The 25,040-nt window shown below is 41.0% G+C and overlaps 3 protein-coding genes across 5 annotated transcripts in view; 1 reads left to right on the top strand and 2 right to left on the bottom strand.

Moving 5' to 3' along the window:
* Nucleotides 1–1,417: 1,417 nt before the first annotated feature.
* On the bottom strand, nucleotides 1,418–13,419 carry LOC115408367 (forkhead box protein P1-B-like). Of its 3 annotated transcripts, XM_030119081.1 has the most exons (17): nucleotides 13,325–13,419; nucleotides 10,798–10,932; nucleotides 9,160–9,192; nucleotides 6,622–6,762; nucleotides 6,453–6,542; nucleotides 5,911–6,031; nucleotides 5,708–5,813; nucleotides 5,512–5,619; nucleotides 5,236–5,323; nucleotides 4,884–4,961; nucleotides 4,557–4,752; nucleotides 4,248–4,324; nucleotides 4,039–4,140; nucleotides 3,808–3,935; nucleotides 3,158–3,212; nucleotides 2,433–2,599; nucleotides 2,148–2,310 (listed from the first exon to the last, which is right to left on the bottom strand). In XM_030119081.1, exons 2-17 carry the CDS (start codon nucleotides 10,915–10,917, stop codon nucleotides 2,148–2,150), a joined length of 1,773 nt encoding a protein of 590 aa, XP_029974941.1. In that variant the 5' UTR covers nucleotides 10,918–10,932; nucleotides 13,325–13,419. The 3 variants fall into 3 exon arrangements, with proteins under 3 accessions (XP_029974942.1, XP_029974941.1, XP_029974943.1); XM_030119082.1 differs by lacking the exon at nucleotides 13,325–13,419 and having other exon boundaries at nucleotides 1,418–2,310; nucleotides 10,798–10,917; XM_030119083.1 differs by lacking the exon at nucleotides 9,160–9,192.
* A 1,685-nt stretch (nucleotides 13,420–15,104) lies between these two features.
* On the bottom strand, nucleotides 15,105–19,780 carry LOC115408594 (eukaryotic translation initiation factor 4E type 3-like). Its single transcript, XM_030119435.1, has 8 exons — nucleotides 19,666–19,780; nucleotides 19,397–19,566; nucleotides 18,451–18,523; nucleotides 18,048–18,142; nucleotides 17,515–17,575; nucleotides 17,298–17,364; nucleotides 17,044–17,199; nucleotides 15,105–16,912 (listed from the first exon to the last, which is right to left on the bottom strand). Exons 2-8 carry the CDS (start codon nucleotides 19,549–19,551, stop codon nucleotides 16,866–16,868), a joined length of 654 nt encoding a protein of 217 aa, XP_029975295.1. The 5' UTR covers nucleotides 19,552–19,566; nucleotides 19,666–19,780; the 3' UTR covers nucleotides 15,105–16,865.
* A 218-nt stretch (nucleotides 19,781–19,998) lies between these two features.
* The window catches only part of LOC115408336 (serine/threonine-protein phosphatase 4 regulatory subunit 2-A-like), a 6,043-nt gene continuing 1,001 nt past the window's right edge, over nucleotides 19,999–25,040 (top strand). Inside the window, exons 1-9 of the mRNA XM_030119036.1 lie at nucleotides 19,999–20,108; nucleotides 21,443–21,524; nucleotides 21,616–21,786; nucleotides 22,823–22,916; nucleotides 23,039–23,076; nucleotides 23,193–23,267; nucleotides 23,623–23,793; nucleotides 23,944–24,239; nucleotides 24,786–25,040. The exon at nucleotides 24,786–25,040 is cut by the window's right edge and continues 1,001 nt beyond it. Of these exons, the coding sequence (XP_029974896.1) occupies nucleotides 20,075–20,108; nucleotides 21,443–21,524; nucleotides 21,616–21,786; nucleotides 22,823–22,916; nucleotides 23,039–23,076; nucleotides 23,193–23,267; nucleotides 23,623–23,793; nucleotides 23,944–24,239; nucleotides 24,786–25,040 (1,216 nt within the window). The 5' untranslated portion in view covers nucleotides 19,999–20,074. The remainder of the gene's footprint in view (nucleotides 20,109–21,442; nucleotides 21,525–21,615; nucleotides 21,787–22,822; nucleotides 22,917–23,038; nucleotides 23,077–23,192; nucleotides 23,268–23,622; nucleotides 23,794–23,943; nucleotides 24,240–24,785) is intronic.

Here is a 25,040-nt window from a genome sequence, read left to right as displayed (position 1 = left end):
CCTGGGCCGGGCTGGGCGCCGGGGACCACGTTCTGTTTTTATTTAGCTTTCTCTGTTGGTGCATCTCGCCGGCCGACCCTTCCACAAAATGATAGAAGCACGTCTATTTTCCAAGCCCTGGTGCAATTATTTAGCACTGGCTCAACGCCCACTGCTGCCTCCACTACGCAAATAACTCACTCCAATTTTTCCAGTTCAATTATTCAGAGCGCCATTAACACGCGGCGTGTCTGGGAGGTTCGACTTTCTGAACTGAACAAGTTTCATCCTGTGACTAAATGAACTCTTCCTCTGCTAAAACTTCAAGCCAATCGCTTTAGATCAACTTTAATATTTATTCTACGTGATTAATAATCACTCAGGCCAGACTCAGATTCAGATTAGAAAAAATCAGAAAGAATTGAGTTTTCATCGGTGAGGAAATCGGCTGCACGGTGTTTCACGGTGTTATTTCACCTGTGTGTCCTTCAAACCAGTAACTGACAGACAAAACAGAATGTGGAAGTTTGTTCTTGTCCTCCTTTGTTTTTAGAGGCTGCGCTAAAGCATGTTAAAGAATCTCCACTACACTCTAAAAATGTGAAACTGGCAGCGGAGAGTCTGTGAAGCAGTGTGTGTATGAAACTCTGCCTCCCTCTCCACCTGCTGCAGGTCCTTCCTGACTGACTGGGGAGCTAGCTTTAGCTTATCCAGAGTAACTAGCGGGAATCCAGTGCTGGCTGTTCTGATGCTGTTAAATTCTGATTATTCAGAGCAGTTTTGACAGAGAACACACCGTTTGAAAAGTATGCAAATACAAAACTCTGAATAAGAAAATTATTCATAAGGTGAAGGATGTTAGGATTCTTTGTGCAAAAGTATCTGAGAGATAAATTAGTTTTATTGTTAGTGTATCAATATTAATAGAAATAGCAAAATCAAGGAAAAGAAAAGTTAATGAAACATCCATCATCATAATGGAGTGTTTAGTATTTTACTTTAGGCAGTGGTAAGAAGTCAGTGAGATAAACTGGAGACTGGAGGGTCACTGGTTTTAATCCTTGCAATAGGAAGCGGACGTGAAGGCCCCTGCTTCCCTTGAGCAAGACTTCATTTTTAAACTATTAGTTCTTTGCATGTGTGATGTGTCTATTTTCTGGATTCACTCCGTACAGTGATCTGATCCACAACCTGAAATATGGACCAAACCACCACGAGGCAGCAGGACGGAAGTCAAAGTCACAAGATCATCACGGTTTTGAGCAAATGACATGAATCTATATCGATAAATCTGATTGTTGTGTATAAACAGGAAAATTGCCATTGATGACTTTACATTAAAGACCATTAACCAAGAGAAGCAGGTGTGTTATGTTAAAAACAACAATGTGAACACTTACCGTCCAGACTGTGATGAGACTCAATCAACCACGCTGCATTAACATATATCATGAGGAATTTATTATTTATAGAGATGCATTGGTTTACAATAATGTTAATCTATAGTATCTACTTTTACAAGCTCAGTTAGAGCGAATTTCAGCAAATGTCCATGGGAGGGGTGAAAAAGACCAACAAGTAGAAAGAAGCTACAGATTCTCTTCATCAATTGATTATACCTTTAAATACAAATATATCAGATCATGTTGGCAGTGAACATCTTCATTTTTAAAGCAACTCACTTCTTTACCTCCTCTAAGATTTTTATTAATTTTTTTATTTTATTTAATATATATATTATGACTACTAAAATAAAAGTAGGTAGTGTGGCCCCCCGCAGAGAAGAGGGGGATACTTCCATTGTGAAGTGCTAACTATCAGTGTTCCCTTTACTTTGGCTTCTCATCATGGTCCTTTTGTGTAAATTCATAGAAAAATGAGGAAAAAAAAAAAAAAGAAGAAGTAAAAATCACAAGCAGACATCTTCACGTATGTGTTCTGATTTTTCTTTTGTGTGTGTGATTTCACGCAACTGTACAAAAAAGAATGGAGAGCAAGATTAATAACAAAAAATAAAGGAAAATGCTGATAAATACAAAACAAAACTAAAAAAAGAAGAAAAACAAAATCCCCAAGAACAGAGTGTTTGGTTACGTAGATGAAGCTGTTGTTTTGGAATACAGAGTCACACGAGCTGTGAGTGGCGCCGGGCTGCTTGGACCTGGCGGTCAGAGGGAAGGCACGCGGTCCAGGTGCAGGCTGGGCCTCTCCGGGCTGCACTGCTCCTCGTCGGCGTTCATGTCCGGACTGTGGCCGTGCTCATCTGTGCTCTCCGGGGACTCGTAGGGATAATTCTCACATATCTCCTCGTCCTCCTGCTCTTCTTTAATGCTGGTGGGAAAAAAAAAACAAACAAAAAAAAAAAAAAACCACACACACACACGAAGAACCAGATCAGAGACGTATCGACCAGAAGAGGATTTGATGAAATGAGGGGGGGGAGAAACACTCACAAAGCCTGTGGGGGCGACTGCGTCGCGCTGCTGTCGCTTTGGTATCCGGACCCGTTGGCCAGCGCTCCGTTCATCTGCTCCTGGAGGATGTGAGGCAGGGAGTGCAGCGGGATGCTGCCCATGGAGGCCGGGCTGTAGAAGGAGCTGCTGCAATCAATGCCGCCACTCTGGGGGGGAAAAAAAAAAAAAAGTGACACGTCTCCGTATTTAAATTCAAAACACCAAATTTACTTTAACATGTGAAGAATTTTTATACTCATATATCACACGCAGAACTACAATCAAGGAGAGTTCACATTTTATTACAAAAAAAACCCAAAAACATCTATTGCTATTGTAGTTCTAGAAATGAAAAAGGTTTTTATAAAAAATAAAAAAAAATATCTGCGTCACAATCAGATGACTGTTGTCATTTGTATGTTTTCTCATCATTCTGTCTTTTGTGTCTTTTACTTAGTGGCCGCAGAAGTAATCTACCTGGAGAGGATGTTCACCGGCTGTGGTGAGAGGCGCGGCCGACACGTAACGATGCGTTTTAGCTGCGCCATTAAACAGGACTGAAAGTCCTCTAGAATTATTTTCTACAGTGCAATGAAGTGTAATAATAATAAAAAAGAATAATTTACTTGTGATATTAAAGATCTGAGTCCTTAGTGTTGCACAACACACTTCACCTTTATTGTTTTCATATGATTTTTTTTTTTTTTTTATATATATTTTCTTACCTGAAGTCCGGACCCCAATAACCCTTGGCGGTTCTGGGAGTTCTTCAGCAGCGACCTGTTGGTACACAAACACAGCAGACACTGTAAGAACAGCATCTGAGAGAGCCACACCTAGAAATCTGACTTCAGGAGACATCCGTGAGGCCGTTTGGTCTGACGGAGCAGCAGTAAGAACACGTCTTTACTGCTCGCTGAACTTTCCCTCCATCTGCTGGAGTCGTGCCAAAACACACACCGGGATCCCGGCTCTTTTTGTTTCACGTAACCAGCACAAATAAAGGCATTGTTACAGGACACGACAAACCAGAAATAGAGCCGACGTGTGGCCGCGGTGATAAATGATCGATAGTGGTTTGTGGAGGGGAGCGGCCCAAAACTGTGTGAAAGTTGCACTTGGTTTGGCGTGTCGGACTTCACTCCTGCGTGACGGCTCCTTTCTGGATCTGAATCAAATGTACTGTAAAAGGTTAACTCGCGGTCATGTTTTCTTTAAATGCCTCGAAGCCTGTTCTTGTGTTTTATCCTTAAATCCTTCAAGGTGTGTGTATTTAAAGGTGGAGCTGAAAGCATTCCCCTGGACTAACAGGCTGATATTACAGCTCGCTCCTGTCAAATCGGCGCTCTGGTCTCGGTGTGCGGCGCGCACGCACCCGTTCCCCGCGGCTTTCTGGGGCCGCCGCCTGTGGAACTCGATCTCGTCCACGGTCCACACGGCTCCCTTTACGTTCTCCAAACGTACAAAGCATTTGTGGAGGCTGAGATTGTGTCTGACGGCGTTCTGGAACATCAAACAAAACCAAAGGCGCAGAAGTCGGGTTATACAGCAATGCAACCGAAATCTATTTGGGCTGTAGTTATTCTCCATTTTTTTTTATTCATACCTTCCAGGTGGCGGCGTTGCGTCTGAAATAGGCGAAGTTTCTCGTGAACCAGTTGTAGATTTCATTTAACGTCAGCTGATTGCGAGGCGATTCAAATATGGCCTGAAAGAGACACACGAGGGTAAGAGACACACACACACACACTGGAAACCCACATCTACACTCATCTCTTTGATATTTCATGAAAGAGTGAAGTCAGGGAATGTCACCTGTCTTATGAGAGAGGCATACGTAAATGGAGGTCGAACTTCTGTGCTCAGGTAGAACTCCTTATTATCGATTATGTCTGTGGAAAAACAGAAATAAGATATTATTTTACAATGACAAGAAGAAACAGAAAAAAAAAAAGTCTGATCTGGACTGACAGAACTGTTATAATGAAGAAATCTGCCAGCTTTGCGAAAACTAAGTTGATTGCACTCATTACGTTAACCGACATTTGCTTTCTCCCATCCGCCAATTAACGAGCCGTGACGACTTCAGCACAAACAAGAGGCGAGTCCTGATCTCGTGGTTACCTTGGCTCACAGAGCGGCTATATCTCCTCCGTACGGGGGTTCCAGTGAACATGCTATTGGGAGTGAGGACAGAGGGGGATTCAGACAGCGGCGTCAGGGGCGTGGAGGGTGTCGTGGCGCTCTGAGACAGGCTCATAGGAGGAGGGCCTTTGGGCAATGTTGTCTGGGAGAAAGACACATTAGACACCAGATTCACCTGGAAAAAAAAAAACAAAAAAAAAAAACAAAAACACACACGGCGATTAAGTCAGCAGAATGTCGGCGCAACGAAAACAGCAAAACAATACTTATTCTAATTGGAGGGAAACGGCTGTGGCAGGCACTCACGGGCTGCGCGGCAGGTTTGGGTTCAGACGACTTGAGGTGAGCCATCATCGCCTGCAGTCGCTCTTTGTCCTTCTTCAGCTGCGTTTAGACGGAGGACAGAAATAGAAGGTGAGGCTCGGTGAACTCGCAGCTTCAGTGTGGGAACTGCTTCTTTTCTGGGGTGTCAGTATCTAAAAGGATCGCTTCTGTTTCCAGGGTGTAAAAAAAAAAAAAAAAAAAAGTACTGCAAACACTTGAGCGTTGACAGGAACTTGACGAAGCACGATGTCATTGTTAGCTAAAATGAATCTGTAGAAGTTTGGTATATTATATTTGACTAAGAAGAAGAGATGTGGAAGGCTGGGACTCGTACCTGCAGCTCCAGCTGCTGAACCACCTGCATCTGCACACGGCATTGTGCCGTGCTCTTGTCATCCAGTGTGTGTTCACTATTCAAATGTCTGCAAACAAACACATTCAAAATCACCACACCGTTTCTTTTAATTTAGAGAAATAATCATCTGATCCTCGCTTATTATCACCGAGTTCATGTTGTGGGTAAAACAGGACGCTCTGTCCTCATATTCATGCTGCTGTGAACGAGCGTCACGTCGGCCTCGGGAGTAACGCCTGGCTTTTCCGCACTCACTTGAGAAATGCCTGGAAGTCTCCGAAGACCGTCTCACATCCCGGCCATTTACACATGCCGTTTCCATACAGGGGATGGCTGTTCTGCGTGCTCTCCTCCGCTGGCCCACTGCGAGAGGCGAGAGGCAAAACTTCAACTTTCAGAACTCGATTCTACAAACTGTGCACAGACGTGAAAGCGCAGAGTTTAGGCTCACCTGTCTTTCCTTTTCAGAAGTGTTTGGTGGCCATTAGCAGAGGACTGCTGAATGGAAGACTCTCTGGTTTCTCCACCAGAGGACAGGATGCTACCATTCTCACTGCCTGGAAGCACACAGATTCAGAAACTGTCAGATCAAACAAAACATGACGCAATCCATGTTCAGTGTGCACAGGTTTACTTAGATTTGACTCAATGTACCTGGGGCTGCAGGCGGGCTGGTGGGCAGCACAGACAGCAGGCCCTGCCTCTGCAGGTTGAGGAGATGCTGCTGCTGCACTTGAAGAAGCTGCTGCTGGATGGCGATCTGCTGGGCTGTCAGCTGTGGCAGAGACGACAACAAGACGAGGCTCAATCAATCCGTCCGCCCTTTAACCGTAACGTACTCTGCTGGCCGAACTATTTCAGAATCCAACTTCCGATACTCGCTTCCTCATTCAAACTAGTTCAGACTGATCCATAAGACTCATGGCAGACTCAGAGGGCAAATGAAACAACTCTAGGACGAGTTTATAGCAGCAGGATGTCACATAAATTTGTTGACAAAACCGGCCAGGTGTGTTTCCTTTATTGTTATCAGGACACTGATTAACCACCTACCGCTGCAGAGCTGGGCACTGTGGCAAACTCAAAACACTGAGACTACAAAGACCTCCTCTCCTCCCTTTAGTGTGCAAGTCATACAGAAACCATGAAGTACTCTCCCCTGTGAATCATTAGCCGTATTAATTTCATTGACCAACCTCCTGGCTGACCATCCCAGCGTTCTTCTGCTGCAGCAGCTGCAGGTTTAGCTGCTCTTGCTGATTCTTAAAGACCTCTTGAATTTGTTGCTGCAGAAAGAAGAGAAAATTAAGTCGGTTTCATGAAGGAAAAAAAAAAAAAAAAAAAAAAAAATTAAACATGCATCACCTGGTGTAACATGAGTGCTTTCTGTTGCTGGAACAGAGCTTGGATCTGCTGAGGAGTGAGGACCTGCTGCTGCTGTTGTGTCTGCTGCAGCTGCTGCGGAGCCTCTGCTGGTGGGGTCATCATGGACAATGACACTGGGACCTTTACCACAGAAGAGGAAAAAAAAAACAACAAAACAAACGGAAGAGGAGCGTGGTGAGCTGAAGTCTGTGCAAAGACAGGCGAAAAGGAAAATGCAGGGAGAGTCGATTCTGAGACAGAACACTACAGAGGGAAAATTTAATGAGGACAAACACTGCAGTGACAAGCAACAAAAATATACCGTGCACCGCTAGCCCGACGTAAAGGCAAAACAAAGCTTTGCAGAGTCGTAAATAATTTTAATAAGCCAGATATTCTGCAGCTAATATATGGCGGCTTTGGAAAAACAACAGCGGAGGGTCTGGGGAGGAAGGCTGAAGGTAAAGCTGATCTGAGCTGCAATAACAGCAGACAAGGAGACAAACGTGCAACGCCGCGCAACTGTTGGGAAAATTAGCACGATTTCCAATCGGAGAAGAAGAGCGCCTTTTGTTCCCCCCGTCATGGAGCGTGCGTCTTGGTGTTTTCCTCTCTCAGATCTCTCTGTGCTTGCAGCAGGTATCTGCGGCCGCGGAGCCGAGGGGCCTGGGATCTGTGGTTTTTGGCCCCGTCAGCCTGCGCAGCGCTGATTGTTTGGAGTTTGCCGTTTGTTGTTCTCTACGATGGTCTTTTCTCTCTTTGCTGTCCCCCTAACCCCGGCCGGTGGAAACAGATGGCCGGCCACTGCCCGGCTGGGTGGTGTCAGAGGTTTCTTCCTTTTAGACGGGACTTTCATCGGACTGGTGGTTCCCTGAGAATTGTCTGCTTTTTTTATTTATTTATTTTTTTTTTGTAATTTGTAAAAATTCAAAAAAGAACTTATTGTGATGCCGTTGTAAATTTTAAGTCAGAAGGGACACTTTACTGGTTTTTCTGTACACAGAAGAAACAAAGGGTTCCACATCAATTCAAAATAACTGCAGCAAAACAAATTTTAACTAGAAATAATTATGTGTACCTACTCAAACAGTAACAAAACAGATTTCGTAACCATAATAAATACATACCTATTACTGAAACCAAACACTCTGTCACAACATCACTTAAATGTGATCAGGTTTCACTCCAACTCTACCATAGGAAGGGCTATGGAAGAACAGACTCAATCAAAATAAGAAAAAAGGTGAAACACACTCCGTTTGCCATCATAAGTAATTAAATCAAACACATTTTTAAAAGCAGAAAAGTGCTAATTAAATGTGTATTTTTCTAGATTTTAATTAAACTAATTCATTTTTAGCCAATTAATGCAGCTGCACTTTGTGCTTCTTGCTCAAATTTATCTATAAAAAGGAAGGATTTGGAGCGACTCACAGAACGGATGATTATTCCCACTTCACCGGTCAGTCTGGGAAGCTGAACTGACTCAACTGCCATTTCAGCTAAAAATGAACCAAACAAAAACACCACCACCACCACTGGATGGCTTAGGGGAATTAGAGCCCCATCAAAACAACAACAACAGCCCCATACCACAAAAACAACAACAACATCCTCGGCGAGGCACGCAGCAAATTACCACACCCTCCCCCTCACTGTCAAGCCTCACAGCTCAGGGGATGTTTACAGTAAACATAAACAGAGTAATCAAAATTGCACAGAGATATAAATAATGAATAAAAAAGCATACAGAGCCTGTTTACGAAAACAGAACTTGAGATTCGTATTTTAATTAAGGTCTGAACCACAAACAAACATTACTCTCCAAGGCAGAGTCTGTTTTGAGTCGGGTAAACAAACTGACAGTGAATTTCACACAGGCTTTGGGCTAACAATAACAGATGACTGCCTCCTAGTTTGTCCTTTCTTATGAAATTCAATGCAGCAGAGGTGGCCACCAAAGCAATGAAAACAGGTCTATCCCACAGACAGAGCCAGTTGGCCCCCTCTATTTTTTCTGTGGACACCATCAACACAACAACAGCCTCTGCCTAATCCCCGTTGCCATGGCAGCCAGCAAGTCCAAACATCTTCTGTTGTTGTTATTGTTGAAAGTCATACCAGTGAGCAACTGAGTGTAAACACAGATCTGTTCCCGCAAGACTGGTCTTGTGAACTCGGAGATGACTGACAGCAAACTGAAATGCAGAAAACTTGCCGAAAAACAAACACAATATGTCTCCTCTTGTGAGGTTTAATTCTCGCTAATGTGCCTTGATGGGTGTGGCGCGGGAAAATGGCACATTTAGGCAAACACACGTTCCTGGCAATAAACTCGGATGAAGTCGAGTTTATTGGAAGAAATCTGGAATCGCGCAAAACCACAATGATGTGACATCATTTTCATGCACGGACACACAAACACAGTCGAGAACAAAATAAATAAAAAGCCTGCACTTGAAAAACAAAACAGAACAGAACAGAAAAAGCCTGCTACTATAACAGAACAATGGAAAAAAAAGATCAAGTTGGACAAACCTGATAGTCTCCATTGAAAAGTCTGTCTGGGCACTGGAAGAGACAAATAGTTCTCAGCAACAATGTTCTCTGACACAGCCTCACTAACCTACATGATGTGAGCATAAACAAAACTAACAATATAACACTGATCCCTCCGCCCAGCAGGAGCTGTGCTCTTCCTCCCCCTTCTCAACCTCGACACCACCTCCCCCTCATCCCCCCGCGCCTCCTCTCAGCACAAATATAAAACACTGCCGTTTGGAGGAGCTGTGAGAAACAGAGTAAAGAGCTCCTGGGATGCATTTGCGTGGCGAAGAGACGCAACAAGGTAACTCGGATTCAGCCGGAGCTACGTCCCATGCCGTCACCCAGCCTATGCGTGCATGAAAACCGACAAGAAGCTCTGCGGCGCTCGCGCACCAGCAAATTCAGACGCAAGAAAACACTGTTCACAGTTTGGTAAATGGATATATTTGTCGCAAAGAGGACAAATGTTCACGCACTGCCCCTGTATCTCTGAAACCTGATGCAACAGAGTAATTATATTTCAGTTACTAAAAGGTACTCACCAGAAAAGAAAAAAGCTTCTCTAAACACAATTTAACTTCTGAGCTGAACCTTTTTTTTTTTTTTAAATGTTGTAATTTGATTGATCATTTGATCCCAAAAAGAAAAAAAAAGATCAAAACATGTAATCTGTCAGGAGTAACACAAAACAAAAAGAGGATGAACACATTTGAAAGGAACTCCTATAACTACAATCTCAACTTCCAATATCAGGCTAAAAATTCTGCTATTTGAAGGATCGTCACGTTAGGGTTGTCTCAGGTCACCGTCTCAGGTCTCAGGTCATCATTATCTAGCGAAGCTGCTATAGGTTCACACTGCTGGTTGAACTCCAGTATTGCACTGAACCTCTCTGCTTACTCACTGCCTGTGCATCCATACGTTATACCTTCACACACTGCTAACAATCCGTCTCTCTCTCTTCATTTTCCTGTAGGATCTCGATTCTCGGACAGTGGAACTTGAAGTTTGAGATCTCTGCCTCATGTCGCTATCTATTCTGCAGTGTGTGGATTAGTCTGCTGTAGGATTGTTTATTTGTTGCACTCTGTTTTTTTCTGTCCCGGAGCCCCCAACTGGAGCAGCTGAAGAACTGCCGCCCATGTTTATATACATAAAAAAAAAAAAAGAAGAACTGCCAGCTCTGAGTTATCCGTTTTCCACACTGCTGCCTCTGCTTGCTCAGGTGGGATTGTGAAGAATTCCTCTGAAAAAGTACCACGAGCCGGACATGTAATTGGTACTATATAAATAAAACAGAAAGGATCTGAATAGTCAGTAATATTTCACAAAACTCCAAGTCCTTGGTTGAGAAAATACATCTCATCAGGCTTCATCAATCTCTATAAAAAATAACCAATAAAAGAAAACAGGTGTATGGTACAGTTTGTAGAATCTGTGGTTTCTTTTTACCAAACAACAGAATATCTCATCAAAAGTGCAAAGATCCAACACAGCCTTTCTATCCTACTGAGCTACTGATTGATAAAATATGTTAATCTCTTGTAGAATATAGAACAATTCAGTTAAATACTTAAATGAATGTTTGTAAGATGTGTGAATCAGTGAATGTGGCTGAGAACGACTGACCCTGGGTGCCTCTGGAGGAGGAGTCTGGCTCAGCCGACCGTCATTCTCAGCAGGATTTCCGTTCTCTGACTGACTTGCTTGAATGTTGTAGCTTGTTGGTTCTGACCGAGACTCATGCATCTGGACTCCACTGACCTGTAAAAGGAAATCAGGGTGAATGAAACCACAGAGGAGACGACTAGAAGACCACAGTCTGGATGCTTTCACTAAGACTAAAACTTCTCAAAGTTCAACTCAATTCACTACTCTCATGTTAAGTTTTTTATAGTAAATAATGGTTTGAAACAATAGCGTCATATGAATGAATCTTGTGCTGTATAATTATGTAAAAACTGAAGCATTATAAGCGAACAACTACCATGTAAAAGCACTACCCACCAGTGCAAACATGCTCCTCTTCAAGTGAGGGTGGAAGATGTAAGGTCTATTTGTTGAATAACTGAGCGCTGCCATGACTACTGTAAACACAGGGGCCCTGGGTCCGTGTTTATGTGCAAACATATCTTCCTTCTGGAACAATTTACCATTAACCAGGTGGTGCGATAAACGGCTGTGGCAGGTAGTACAATGCACAAGTAGGCTTTTATGTATACAGCTTGGGAGTGTTTGAGTCGAAAAGCTAAGGCAGCATAAACAAAGATAAATAAAGTAGGCAAACAAATAATATAAGCAGATGGAAAGCTGCACAGAAAGCCTGAAAAGAAGCAGACCGTGTGCACCCAACGACACCACTGCATTAAGTATTAGCAAAAGTTACTTTTAAAAATCTATCCATGGATCAAATGAATCAGTTTGGTGCAACTGAGAGGAGGCGTCAGGATTTGGAAGACAGTTAACAATCTGATCGCAGCATATTATGAAATTACAACATAGTTATTTAAATTACTGAAAAAATATCAGTCTGCAACCAAAAAGTAAAAAAGGCAAAGTTAAGAAATCAAATAATGAAAGCTAGTTAATAGCAAGTAATCTATCTCATTATGGTGTCATTAATAACCAAGTCATAACATGGTTAAAAATGAGGTAATTCCCAGAACCTGAAAATGAAAAGCTACCTGATGAAAACTAGCTGTTGTTTGTGAGGTTTCCACTGTTTACTCTTGCATTAGGGAGGAGATTAGCACTGAAGACAAAGGGCAGTGTCTCCCGAAGACGTTGTTGAAAAGGTTGGTGGTGATTTTGTCTCGAAAAAAACCAGACCGACTACTGCATCTACCCCTCATCAGTTTCATTATGCATACAACAAAACAGATCCTATCCAACTGTGCAGCCGTCTGACTGTTTTGGGGATGGACTGAATAATAGGCCCAAGATAATTTCTTTACTGCGTTTTAAAAATGCAGTAACAACAGGCAATGTCAAAAAATGTTAAGTAGATGCACCAAAGGCATATCTTTTTTTAAATAGAAAAAATAAAGTATCTCGAAAGCTGATTTAACAATCATTAAAGTGGCTAGATATCTTTCGGGGAATGAGGAGCTTATAATATAAAGAGTACTGATTAAAACAACTGTATACACTCTTTGATCAATTATGCTTAAAAGAAAATGAGACCACAAAACCTCCACAAGCTCTTAAAGTTTCCTCACCTGACAGACTTAAGCTATAATGATGAATAGTGCCTATACTCGAGAGACAGAAGGGAGTTCCTGCAATATATGTCCACAGATCATCACTGTTATGCAAGTGAAACATCACCGAAAACTAACTACCATCTATCAGGGTGTAATATTCCTCATTGAGCTGATGGTTGTTTTAGTTTGTGAGGTGTAGATCTGCATTCATTCCGCCGTCGCAGTCTGACTACTGCTCGCATTACCAGCAGCCACAGAAGCAACGGCTCTATAAATATGTCTGTGCATGATCTTAAATAACACAGTTACATCCTATTAATCCCAGTGTCATTCATGTATAGGGAGCACATTTAGGTAGCCGTGTTCACGCTGACCTAAGTTACCTAGACGTTACACCTTATTATCTTCCTAAAACGAGACTGTTTAAGCCGACAGACCAACACCTTAAACGCTATAAATACACTAAGGAGTGATCGCGTTATCGTGTGGAGTTGTTTTTATGGTAGAATAAGGGTGTTGTTTGTCAATAAATACCCTAACATGATATGAATGGATTCGATATCCGTTCACATGAACCATTGCAGTCTGAGGTTTCCGTAGAGCTCTATAAGCTAATACATGTTTTTATTACCCAGAGACGACACGAGGTTTAACAGTCTCCGGACTCCGCAGCGCAGATAGATTGGTCTCTTCGATGTGCGGTTGTGTTTTTGAAGCAGACTATATTATTGACATAGGGGAGCAACAGTGAACCGATATCGCGGGTAGCGTTTACCAGCGGCTACAACAAAAGCTAGCAAACGGTGCTGGCGCTAGCATGAAAGAAACATTTATCTTCCTCTCGCTCCTGTCCGTTATACCGCACGGCGATGTGTCAACGAATTCCATTTATAAAACGGATATGGACATTTTTCGAGAGCCAGCGAGTTGTTGAGGTGTTCACGGTTACTTACAGAGTTGTGTCGAGGCGGACAGGCTGGTGCTCGGGTGGTGTCTGGAGAGGATCCTCGGTGCTGTGTGCCTTCCTCGGTAGCGAGCTAGCCACAAGTTGCTAACGGGGGGGCGGAGCTTATGTAAAAGTAAACAATGGTGACGTCATGCTCACACGCGGACCCTTTCAGTGGGGCTCGAATTTTGACGCATATCCCACCCTGAAAATACAAAACACCTTACATGATCAATCTGATGGAAACATCATCAGTAGATTTTTTTAAAATCTCAAACACAACAAACAGCGCATTAGAAATAGCAGAATTAGAATTAATCAAAAATAGCTTTTCCCGCTTCAAACTGAAAATCCTGCAATTACTGGATTTTTTTTACACGTGTGCGCCTGAAGAGAAGATGAAATACATTTAATTTCCCCCTGACTCCTTATCAGGCCTATTAAACTACATATGTGTGTATATCAATATCTATCTATCTATCTATCTATCTATCTATCTATCTATCTATCTATCTATCTATCTATCTATCTAGCTGTGTGTGTGTGTGTGTGTGTGTGTGTGTGTGTGTGTGTGTGTGTACAGCATGTCTACAGTGGGTATAGATTTATTTAATGTTGGTTTATATGTACATCCATAAGTATATAGTTATTTAGATTTATTTACAAGGGATTTTATAAATATCTATGCATTTATAGACATGATAGAATATAATTTTTTCCTATTTTGCGTGACCGTGCGCACACACACACTATATTGAATTTTTTTTAAGCAGCTCTTCATTAAACTGGTGAGAACATGCAACATTTTATGTTGTGCAGAACTGATACAATTGAACCAAAAAGTTTCTACTCTGACTGTCGCGTCATGAAATCACGAAGTGACAAGCAAAGTGTTACTATCTCACTCAGGTCTGTTATTTATTACATATTTGCAACAAAAATCATCTCTAATGCGAATAAGTTACCAAGACAATCTCATTTTCAAAGAAAGGATGACGAGCTCATTACTAACGTAATACAGGTATTTATTTAAATTCTTACAATTAGTTGCTGAGATCTGCCGCAATATTATTTGATGCAAGATGCATCAAAATCATCATTTTTTTCATGTCACGTAAATACATGATTTGAGATGAAGTCTTGTCATGTTTTCTAATACTGTGTAACCACAAGAGGGAGTCATTTCACTACTAACTGTCATGAAACGGTGGCTACCAAGAACAATTAAACATACTTCAACAGAAAATAATCCACTGTCCAGAAACCTAAATGACAAAACCAAATGACACGGTTTGTCCTTTTTTATAGGATGCTATATTCATAGTTCAAACCACGTAGGTAGTTTTATATGCTGGACAGCAATCGCCAGGATGTCTTTAAATATTGATATAGAAGGCAGTGTGCACTGAATACACAATAGAACCTCTTTACAGGAGGTTATAAATTAGAGAAGTTCAAGTGAGCTATGTGCACAAACCTGGAAACTAAGGACCTATCAATGTCCCAAAAAAAGTCATCTTTTAACACGGATCTGACCTCAAACACAACCCTGTATATTTACATCAGGCTATTGTATTTTATACATGTATTTGAAGGTGAAAATGAAATATAAAAGCCCAAACCCACTCATCACAATAACCTAAGATAATTAACTATTGTCTACTATTGAGTAGAAAAAGCAACATCAAGAAAATTTCTGCAAAAACAGCATCAAATACAATATTGATATTTAGCTTATCAGGTGAATATTAGTCTCAGTGTCTTACAAAGAAATAAAACACACAATTTAAGTGGCTTTATTTTTTTATTCTTAGCACGTGTAAATCAAATAGAGAAACTTGACTAAATGCAATTTCATCATGCTGAACACAGAGGACTTTAACATTGTAAACTGCTGATAAAACCCAAGGCACCATCCAAGATCAACAATCAGTTACATGAGCTGAGATGTGGAGTCAGCAGAGTGTGTGCGAGGGAACAGTGTTGGTATTCTGTTATCTAACAGTATGTGCTTTAACATTATTATATAAACAGCCTCACAATACAGGGGGAATAAAGCAAGATGGGCAAAGTGTGTGGCGTGGAAGGTAACTCAAATTGATTGAAGCAGAGAAAATGAGCAGCGAGCGGAGCATTTAGCATCACAAACATCAAACTGGGGGGAAAAAGAAAAATCACAGCAGCTGTTCTGTGGGTTTCAATGCATTCCGCATAGCGCCTCAGAAATGACCTCAAGTGTTACAGTACTCGTATTGAAGAAAGAAAAACAAAAATACAGTTTCAGCCACAAACAGAAACACACAGGAAAGGCGCCTTTGGTGAGGTTTAAATGACTAGTAAATATGATCACAAGAAAAACAAAGACAGCCTGTTCCACATCAGATGATTGATACATTTTGAAAAATGTAGACTTAATTTTGGTGTCGCTTTAACAAACCATAAAAAAAAAGACAAAAACAATAGTAACAAAAAAATGACAGAGGGAAGGCCTTCTAATATGACTGTCACTTTAACAAACATCCACAAAGTGTCAAATATAGAGAGTAAGAACAGCTACATCTTTCTTTCTTGTGTCCATTTTTTTTCTGAGGCTATGTTTATTACATAAAGTCCAGACAGATAGAGCAAACATGGACCAAAAAAAAAAAAACAAAAAAAACAAAAAAACAAAACAGCCTTACATGTCATGAGAAAAGGTGACGCCACACCAAATTGTATTTGGTTTCATGGGTCACAACTGAATCCCAGCTGGACGATCTAATGCTTTAGACAACCAGTAAGAAAGTGCTTGATTCATGGCAGAGAGGCTCCAACTCAACGACAACAATAACACAGCAAAATTTGTCAGAAACTCAACAGAATAGAAATGATTGCATATATTTCTCAGCATCTACTCAAGGTGTTTTGTGCAGTGAGGTCATTTTATTGTAACAAGAAAAATATATTTCTCCCACCTTTCACTCATATCCTACACAAGGAAATAAAAAAAGAATGTGCAATTCTCTGCTCAAATATTACCCTTACAGCTTACTAAAAATTTACATTTCCAGTACAGGCAACAGTATTTTGGCTGTAAATTACATACAAAGAGAGAGAATGAAGGTGACTATAAAAGCACTACAATGTTTTTTTTTCTTTCCTCTTTTTAAACCTAAAAATTAGACGTGTGGTGTTTCAGTAAACCGCAACAAGTGTGCTGTTCCACATCTAAAAAAATCTGACTGTACATGATCTACTGTTTTGGTTACAGTTGTGTGGAATAATGCAGTATAAAAACCTACAAACACAGCCAGAGATGAAATAAACAGCTTTTTTTTTCTTTTTTTTTCCACTTTAGACTAAAACAATATTTGGCTATGAATGACTGTAGCTCCTAGAGGATGTGACGTTTTATTGACTTTGAGTCATAATACCTAGGCTACATTGAGGTAATCAATTAAGATGATGCATGACACACAAAGCATCTAAACCGCTTCAAAAATTGCCAAAGCATTAGCTCAGAAACTAAATAAAAGTGTGTATGTCAAGAATTTTGTGCGTAGCGCGGGCTAATGTCTTGCTCGGCCTCCTTCAAAAGCGTGGTGCTCCTCGTGGGCTGAAAAATAAAATGAGATAAAATAAAATAATCTGACAAAATTTTAATTAATAAAGTCAATTTAAAAGTGTTCTGTGGATCAGCTGGTATTTATACATGCTTAGTGGAGATATAAAGAAGGAAATACTCACGCTTATAAAACACTGCTTTGAAGGGAATTTGTGGGAGAAGCTCATAGATTCTTGCTAGGATATTCGACTCATTGGCACAAGAAGCATTTCCGTTCCAGACCTGCACGACGTCTTCTCTGTCTCTTACGCTGACGCTGACGCCGACCACCTCGTCATCTATCGGAGTAGCACAACCACACAAAGGCATCAGTGATTGAAAAATGAGTAATAATTTTCAAGAACTGATTGCTTAAATAAAAAGAATAAAAGATTACCTGACGGACAATAATCACTGAACTGTTCACCAATAGTAGCCAATAGCAGCTCTTTCCACACAGCAGACTGCAGGTTTACAAAGAACATGAAAGGACACATATCAGCGATAAGTAAATGTGATACCAATTCAAAGTATTACATGTAATATTGCACATGATGACAAATTTATAAGGAAAAAGTAACTGTACGTATTGAATAATCTGGTATATCACTTACAGTGCAATCTTTAGGGACTTTCATTTTCCAAACACCACCTTTAGCATTGCTTTCCTCCTCCCTGCACACAAAAAGAAGGAAATGTTAGATATTACACACCACCAGGGCTGCAACAAGGAGTCAAATCAAAGGAAATTGATTCAAAAAAGCATTGGCGCCAAATTTAACTGTAGATTTATTGTGTCATGCAATTAATGCGCCACTACAGGCAGTGAGACACATACATCTTAATCAATTAAATAATCAAAACTCTCTGAATTTTCAACCTACTTTCAGGAAAGCTAGTTTCTTACAAACATCACATGTAGTTATGAACCTTCCTAAACTAAAGTGAATGGAGATGAAGCAGGGACCATCCAAAATGCCAGCTGGGTTGATGAATCAGCTCCAGCAGTCTCTTTCTCAATGCTACAGTTTGCTTGGTGGTTAATAAGTCACATATAGTTTCTGTAGCTTTTTTATTTGTGTGTGTGTTTTGACAAGCAACCATCCCCGCCACAAAAATAATATGAAAACACACAGTTTTAACTCACCAGAGTGGTTTTCTTTCTCCTCTCATCAGATGATAGCTACATCTCAGGGGCAAGTTGGAGACGCCAGGTATGTTGTTATAAACCCTCCAAAAGTTCTACACCAGTGCCAAGTTGAAGACAGGAAACAGAGTATTTTATTGAGCAATTTACTGGTACAGCAAGTGCAAACAGTTGGACTTGTTAATATTTCACATTTTGTTACAGGGGGGGACATGTTCTCTGCATTGCTTTACATTTCCCTGAGGCTGATGAGTGAGCAAAAAATGTAGCCTGGCCTGAATACAGTGCCCAAAAAAGTATGTTTGAGTGAACAACAAAAATCCTGCATGTGCTTTCTCGCAAAAAGTCATAAGTGGAGCACATCAGACACAATGTTCAGGTGAAGACTGGAACAGCATCGTACCTGTACTGTCTCCACCGTGTAAATCTTCTTCAGGTTGGACTCACATTCAGCTGCTGTCGTTCCTGGTAGTGATCTAAACACAAACACAGAATAAATAGAGTCAAAAAGCAACCTCACACACTCACACACACACACACACACACACACACACACACACACACACACACACGAGTCATGGTCATAAGATCAGACAGGATCAGAGCTGTTTCCTGGGCGCAGACAGGTTGTTTTGGGGGGGTTTGAGGGGGCGAGCGGAGCTGGACGGGAATCGAATGACAAATAAGCCAGTAAACAGTAAACAACACTGACCCCGTTTAAACACACCACCCTCGGGTTTGCGACACATTCAATGACGCTTGTGTAACCCACTCGTGCTAGAGACCCCCCCTCCCGTCCCCCTCCCGCCACTACTTCCTCTTTTTAATGACATTACATTTTTTAATTAATAAATCTGCTACTTTCCATTAAGGAGAAGTTTGACCTACATTCGAGTGGAGAACTGCGATCACCTCCACAGACACGTGACTCAACAAGTTGAGAACAATAATAACTGGAAAACTTGACGCTGATCTATATGTTGTGATCATACTTGACAATCTGTCATAATGAAGTGTGTGTGTTTAATTTCGGATCATTCTGAGTGGAGGTTCAGTATGTAGGTCAGAGGGAAAACGCGCTCAAAGACATGTCAACATGATTAACCAACTGACCTTGTTATGTGATAATTTTTTTTTTTTAGCATTTGTTAAAGCTTGAAAATTGCTCGTGTCTCCCAAATAACGATCTTGTTTTTGTTCAGGATGTAAGCCTGAGTTATTCCGGGCCTCATCTCCCGTCTTTGTTCTCTTTACTGGGTCAGCGACAAAGAGTTCACCTACTTGTCACTGGCCGAGAACCTCTAAAATAACAACGCAGAAAGGAGGGAAAAAACACACACGTTTCTCACCTATCGAGCCAGAAAGTCCAGGGAGAATGTAAAGGCAGCGTGTCAGTGTCATTTTCAGTGGAAATCCGTCCCAGATCAGTGTCTCTGATGTGAATGCTGTGCTCCAGCAGACCCGGGCTGGATGCTGCGCTCAGCTGTAACGCAGGAACTGCCATTGTTTCCGCTACAAACTGACAGAGAAATGAAAATAAAAACAGAGCTCTGGCGCAGAAGGTTTATCCCCCTGCCGCTGTCGTTACATATATATAGGTTGGTTAGTGGAAATTAACCCCGATGCTGCTGACTCATTGGTCGCCTCGCCGGTTTGCGCCGTCACAACACAGAAAAAAACCGATGACGCCCGCTCACTGCCCGCGGCGTCCACCTCGCACACACAGCTTCTACAGAGTCTGTGTTTACACTTCACATGTCTTGCACACAAACATGTATTTGCAACTGCTAAAAATAAATAATAATAATAAAAAAATAAAAACACGTGCAATTTAAATTAAGAACGCCTGATATATTTATTCAGGGAAGAGTACACTGGGATGCTTTGTTGATCTCAGATTCTTCCGCAGACGTGCTGACGTCACTGCGGACATGCGCAGTGCGCGCTGCCACCAGCTTTGTTGGGTTAGCTAGCTGCTAACATCCCGCTAACTAGCCACTATTTCCTGCCTGTGACTGGACACAGCAATGGACATCGACGCCTTACTGGAAGCGTTTCAAGGCAATGTTTACTCTCTTCTACACGATTGACTCACTCTTATTTTGATTAATCATTTTCCACGTGATCGGACGCGTGCGGCAAAAACGATGTTTGCTAACTGCGTTTCGAGCGTCACCCGTAACTTAGCTTAGTAACAACAGCCAGCGTTCAGAAGAGATGCCCAGAGACTCTGTTCTCAGCCTCCCCAGGTTTTAGCAAGTTTTAGTGTTATCGTTTATAAGATACGAGTGCCCTCAAATCCTTACTTTTGACGCTTTTCCCCCGTTTATCGACGCTTGGTGGTTATGTAAACAGCTAGCTCGGTAATGTCGCACATATTGCTAACAATCAAATGCTAACTAACTAACTTCTGTGAAGTCTGCATGTCCTTGCCTACCAGTGAAGTCCAATGTGAAGTTTAATCTCTTGTTGTCTTTATCAAATGTGCTTTTTCGCCACACAGGTGGTAGACATTCATTTATAATTACCTAGTTGATGCACATTTTGCCTGAAGTGTTGGAATAATTCAGATATAGTCCCTTCCCTTGCCACAACGGTCTACTCCAAGTTTAGCCATTCATTATTCATACTCATTTGGGTAAAGCTTAAAAAATGTTGCTTTTATTTCTGTTTTAATTCAGCATTGATCAGACTTGTTTGAATGTGTATCCCCCAGATTAAACTAACTTTTCCACTTTAAGCCACACATTGTCCACAACATTACAGATTTTGAAGGCTGATCTTTATGAAATTATTGGAAGAGTTGTACCCGGGATGCCATGTGGGTTAAAAAGTCTTTAAATAGAGTTTAAAAAGAATTAAAACAAAGTTTTTAAGGTTCGATTAACCTCAGTATTTAATGCATACAAAGTGAAGTTCAGGTGTATTTTCTTACAAACTTTGAGCTTTCACTTTTAGAGACAAAGCCTCTAACAATGAAAACAAATGACGTTTTTAGCCTATCAGTCTGCTTTTTCATGAGAACACATTTCTTTTTGAAAACTCACAAAATCAGACATTCAGCCTGAGTTTAGGGTTAATTGGAAAAAACAGCTTAACTTTACAAACCAAAGAATTTGAAGTTTTGTGACATTTTGATTACTTACCTTGAGGCACTGTCCAGGGGAAATAAACAAAGCAGCCCATCTGGCCCAGCAAACTGCACCCTGCTAATAGTAACAAGTTCAGTCAACTTGAAATGTTAGTTGTTCTGTAATTGTACAACATTGTACAATTATTTATCTGAAAAAAAAGAAGCCAATCATATGTAAAATCGCTTGTAAACTTTTCTTCGAATGTTGCTTGTATGACATTTATTATCATACTAACTTTTTTATTTTTGTGTCCATTAACAGATTTTGAGAAGAAAGGGAAGAAAGAGACCTGCCCTGTGTTAGAGCAATTCCTGTGCCATGTTGCCAAAACAGGCCAACCAACGTGAGTAGAAGCTTTCAAGAAGTGCTGCATGGTCAGAAACAATAAAATAATATTGAACTCAATTTCTACTTGCATTTTGCTTGTTTTGCAGGCTCTCGTGGTCACAGTTCAAAACCTACTTCCTGTTCAAGTTGGAAAAAGTCATGGATGATTTCCAGGCGTCGGCGCCAGAGCAGAGGGGACTGCATAATCCCAACGTGGAGTATGTCCCTTTTGAAGAAATGAAGACGAGGATCTTAAAGATCGTGGATGGTTACAATGGGTGAGTGGTAATGTCATATGTAATGTGTGTTATCAGTATTGATAACCACTGTGTGGATCATGTAAATGACGCTAATTTTCTAATGTCATCTTAAGCAGAGAATCATAAAATGCAATACATGCAAAAAGTTATTTATTAATTTTTTTTTTGTTTGGTTTATTTTCAGTTAGTATTCAGAGAAATGTTTAACTGTGAAAACAACATAATACAAAAGCGACGAATGCAATCCCAAAGAGGTGTACCTCAATGCTTATTATGCTAGGTTTCTCAACATCTGAGATTTCATACCAGTTTCGCAACCAAGATTTCATATACATCCAACAAAGAATGAATTCATATTATAACTAAAGTTCCATAACAAACGAAAGAAAAAAAATCCAAGTCATTTACAGTATTTTAATACTCCTTAGTCCTGATTTCCATATTTTCTTAGAGCTATAAATTAAAAAAAAAGAATTTTAAATGGAAAGTGAAAAACATGTTTTAAATTTTTCATCACAGCTGTTTCGCAGGTTGACACCTGACAGAACCACATCTCTGCTTTATCGTTGCTCTCACCTGGACTTGTTAGTAAAGCTGTTTCCCTCAGATTATAACCGCCCTCTCTGATTTCAACCAGCTTCCGAGTACTGCAGCAAAATAAAAAAAAAATTAAATTTTATTCATCACCTTTGCCATTTTGAATTCAACTAAATAATAGAATTAAAGATTTTTAAATCAATAAATGATTTTTTTTAGTTGTCTCAAAGTATTTGGATCAGTTTATTCTTGTTTTGTAAATTGAAAAAAAGGAAAAGTGTTTGTTTCTCCTCACTCACTGTAGTTTATTCATAGTTATGCTCTTTTTTTTCACTCTCCAAAAAAACTTTAGTTCAGATGAAACCGATAAAAACTAAAATGATCCGAAAAGTTGGTGCCTGTTTAATATTGTTTGAAGATATTAGCTTTGAGACATTTATCAATTTATTTCTAGTTATCTGTTGAGTCAGAAACACATTCTTAAACTTGAAATGCATTTGTCCAATCCTTTTTTCAGAATCCCATTTACCATCCAGCGTCTCTGTGAACTCCTGATGGACCCCAAACGAAACTACACCGGAACAGACAAGTTTCTCCGGGGTTTGGAGAAGGTCAGAACGACATTCTTTGAATTTGTCGTACAAGTTATTATTCATGTATGTCTTTTAAATGTACAATCTATGGATATAAACTGTATTTTTTTTAAATGTGTATTATTATTTTTGTGTTACAGAATGTAATGGTGGTCAGCTGTGTGTACGCCACATCAGAGTAAGTAAACTCTACTTTTTAACTTAAAAAAATGCCTTAGTTTATGAAATAGACGCAAATATATAATTAACATCCAGTTGTTTTCATGCCTTTCTTTCTTTTTTGACACCTCATAGGAAAAATGGGGCATCGACTGTAAACAGAATGAATGGAGTGATGTTTCCTGGCAATTCCTCTCTATATTCAGACAGGTGGGAGTCGGGGATTACTTTCTCCTAGTAGCACTGCAAAGACCAACCTGAACACAGTCGCTGTGGCTTACCCCAGTAGCTATGGACAGTGGACGTTTCCATCTAATATGAGGATTATTTATTTATCATATTTGCCAGCCACAATGTACAACAACAGATGAACATAAAAACTCATCCTGACAAAGAGCTACTCCTTGTAATCACTCTGAATCTTGGTAATATTTGATTTATTCATATTTCTTTCAATAATCCGTGTTGTTCCTTCATGAACGGCCCAGGGCAGTGTACGTACATGATGATTTATCTTCACTTGAATTATGTTAAAGCAGCAGGTTTTCTTTGTTTTGTTTTGCAGTCGGAATGTGAATGGACCAGGCACGCCAAAATCACTCAACAGACCAAAGCTGTCACTGGCGTCCTCGCTCTCCACCAACGGGCTTCCGGACTGTCCTGTCAGCAAAGAGCCCGAGTCAACCACAGAGGAGGAGGACGAGGAGGAGGAAGAGGAGGATCAGGATCATATCAGGTAATTAAGTTTGGCACGTCTATGAAAATGTGAGTTAATATGTAGTTTAGCCCAAGTTTACCTTGAAAGAAAAAAAAATAAAAACAAAGAGCGACACCTTATGTTACACTCGACTGGACAAATCAGATTGATTTCCTGTGTGTTTCATAGTGAAACCACACCATCAGAAAATCAGACGACAGCAAACAGCGGGATCAAAAACAAACACTCTGAAGAAGAGGAGGAGGATTGTGATGCTGACAAGCAGGAGGTGAAGAGGCTGAAGTTTGATGAGAAGGAGGAGGAGGAGGAGGAGGAGGACCAAACAACAAGTGAAGACAAGGAGCCATCATGCCATAAAGAGCCAGAAAGTATGGCAGAGGCCCCGGAGCCGTCCAAAGACTCGAGTGGTCAGGAAGAGGACAGTGAAGCACCTCGTGACGGAGCCGCTGCTTCAGACCACGGCGGTGAGTGGGAGTTCATCCTCGCCTCGGTTGTCAAACGCTGATGCAGTCAGTGGAAGGTAACACAGGAAAGGTTGTACAGCCACGAAAAAGAACAATGCAGGAGTTTTCAGTGCAGAATTCACAGCTGTTGGTCTGACAGTTCAATATTTCAGAAGACTTCCTTCTCTGACATTTGTCCTAGAGGTTGTGTCTGTCCTGTGGCCTCCTGGGTTAACATGGCATCAGTGAAGTCAATAAGATCTGCAATAATACAGAACCCATAGATCATGTTCTCTTGTGTTTTCCTGATTTCTGCACTTTTTTTCTCGGATCACATGTAGCGAAGTGTGACCACACAGGCTGTTAGAAACATTATTTATGATCACGCTTTGTGATCATTTGTCGGCTGTTTTTATCAGAATTCACCAGATGCTGATTCTAACCTGAGATTGGCTGACAAAAACACATTCGACACCGAGGAGTTCATCAGATGCGACTTTGAACTGATTTGTACCCCGACTCTTCTTGTTGGTTTAATAGTAAAGCAATGACTTCTTTGCTCTTCAGAGTCCAGCAGCACAAAGAGCGAATCCTGTGAAGAACAAGGAGACGCCCACAGCCTAAAGAGTGACAACACTGAGGACCAATCGGAGCAGCCCATCTCCTCGGAGACGAGGACGAGCTTTGAGCAGGAAAATGGGGACAGCAGCAGCAGCAGCAGCAGCAGCAGCAACAGCAGCGATGGAGACGGCTCAAGCAGTGAGAAGCAAACCCCTTCGTCCAGCAATTCACCCGACTTGTCAACAGAGGGTGGTGCTGACA

This window comes from Salarias fasciatus, chromosome 20, assembly GCF_902148845.1.
Source record: "Salarias fasciatus chromosome 20, fSalaFa1.1, whole genome shotgun sequence".
Lineage (NCBI taxonomy): Eukaryota > Metazoa > Chordata > Actinopteri > Blenniiformes > Blenniidae > Salarias > Salarias fasciatus.
Note: the sequence above shows the minus strand (reverse complement) of the source record. Positions and strands in the feature narration are given on the sequence as shown.

Excerpts from the sequence above, each read along its gene's own strand:
- LOC115408367 (XM_030119081.1), bottom strand. The coding sequence starts at position 10,917 with ATGCATGAGTCTCGGTCAGAACCAACAAGCTACAACATTCAAGCAAGT. Across the intron at positions 9,193-10,797 it reads CTCCTCCAGAGGCACCCAGG|TGCCCAGACAGACTTTTCAA; the intron begins GTCAGTCGTTCT and ends TGTCTCTTCCAG. Across the intron at positions 5,620-5,707 it reads CTTCTGAAAAGGAAAGACAG|TGGGCCAGCGGAGGAGAGCA; the intron begins GTGAGCCTAAAC and ends CGCCTCTCGCAG.
- LOC115408594 (XM_030119435.1), bottom strand. The coding sequence starts at position 19,551 with ATGGCAGTTCCTGCGTTACAGCTGAGCGCAGCATCCAGCCCGGGTCTG. Across the intron at positions 18,524-19,396 it reads TGGACTTTCTGGCTCGATAG|ATCACTACCAGGAACGACAG; the intron begins GTGAGAAACGTG and ends GTTTGTGTTTAG. Across the intron at positions 18,143-18,450 it reads ACACGGTGGAGACAGTACAG|AACTTTTGGAGGGTTTATAA; the intron begins GTACGATGCTGT and ends GCACTGGTGTAG.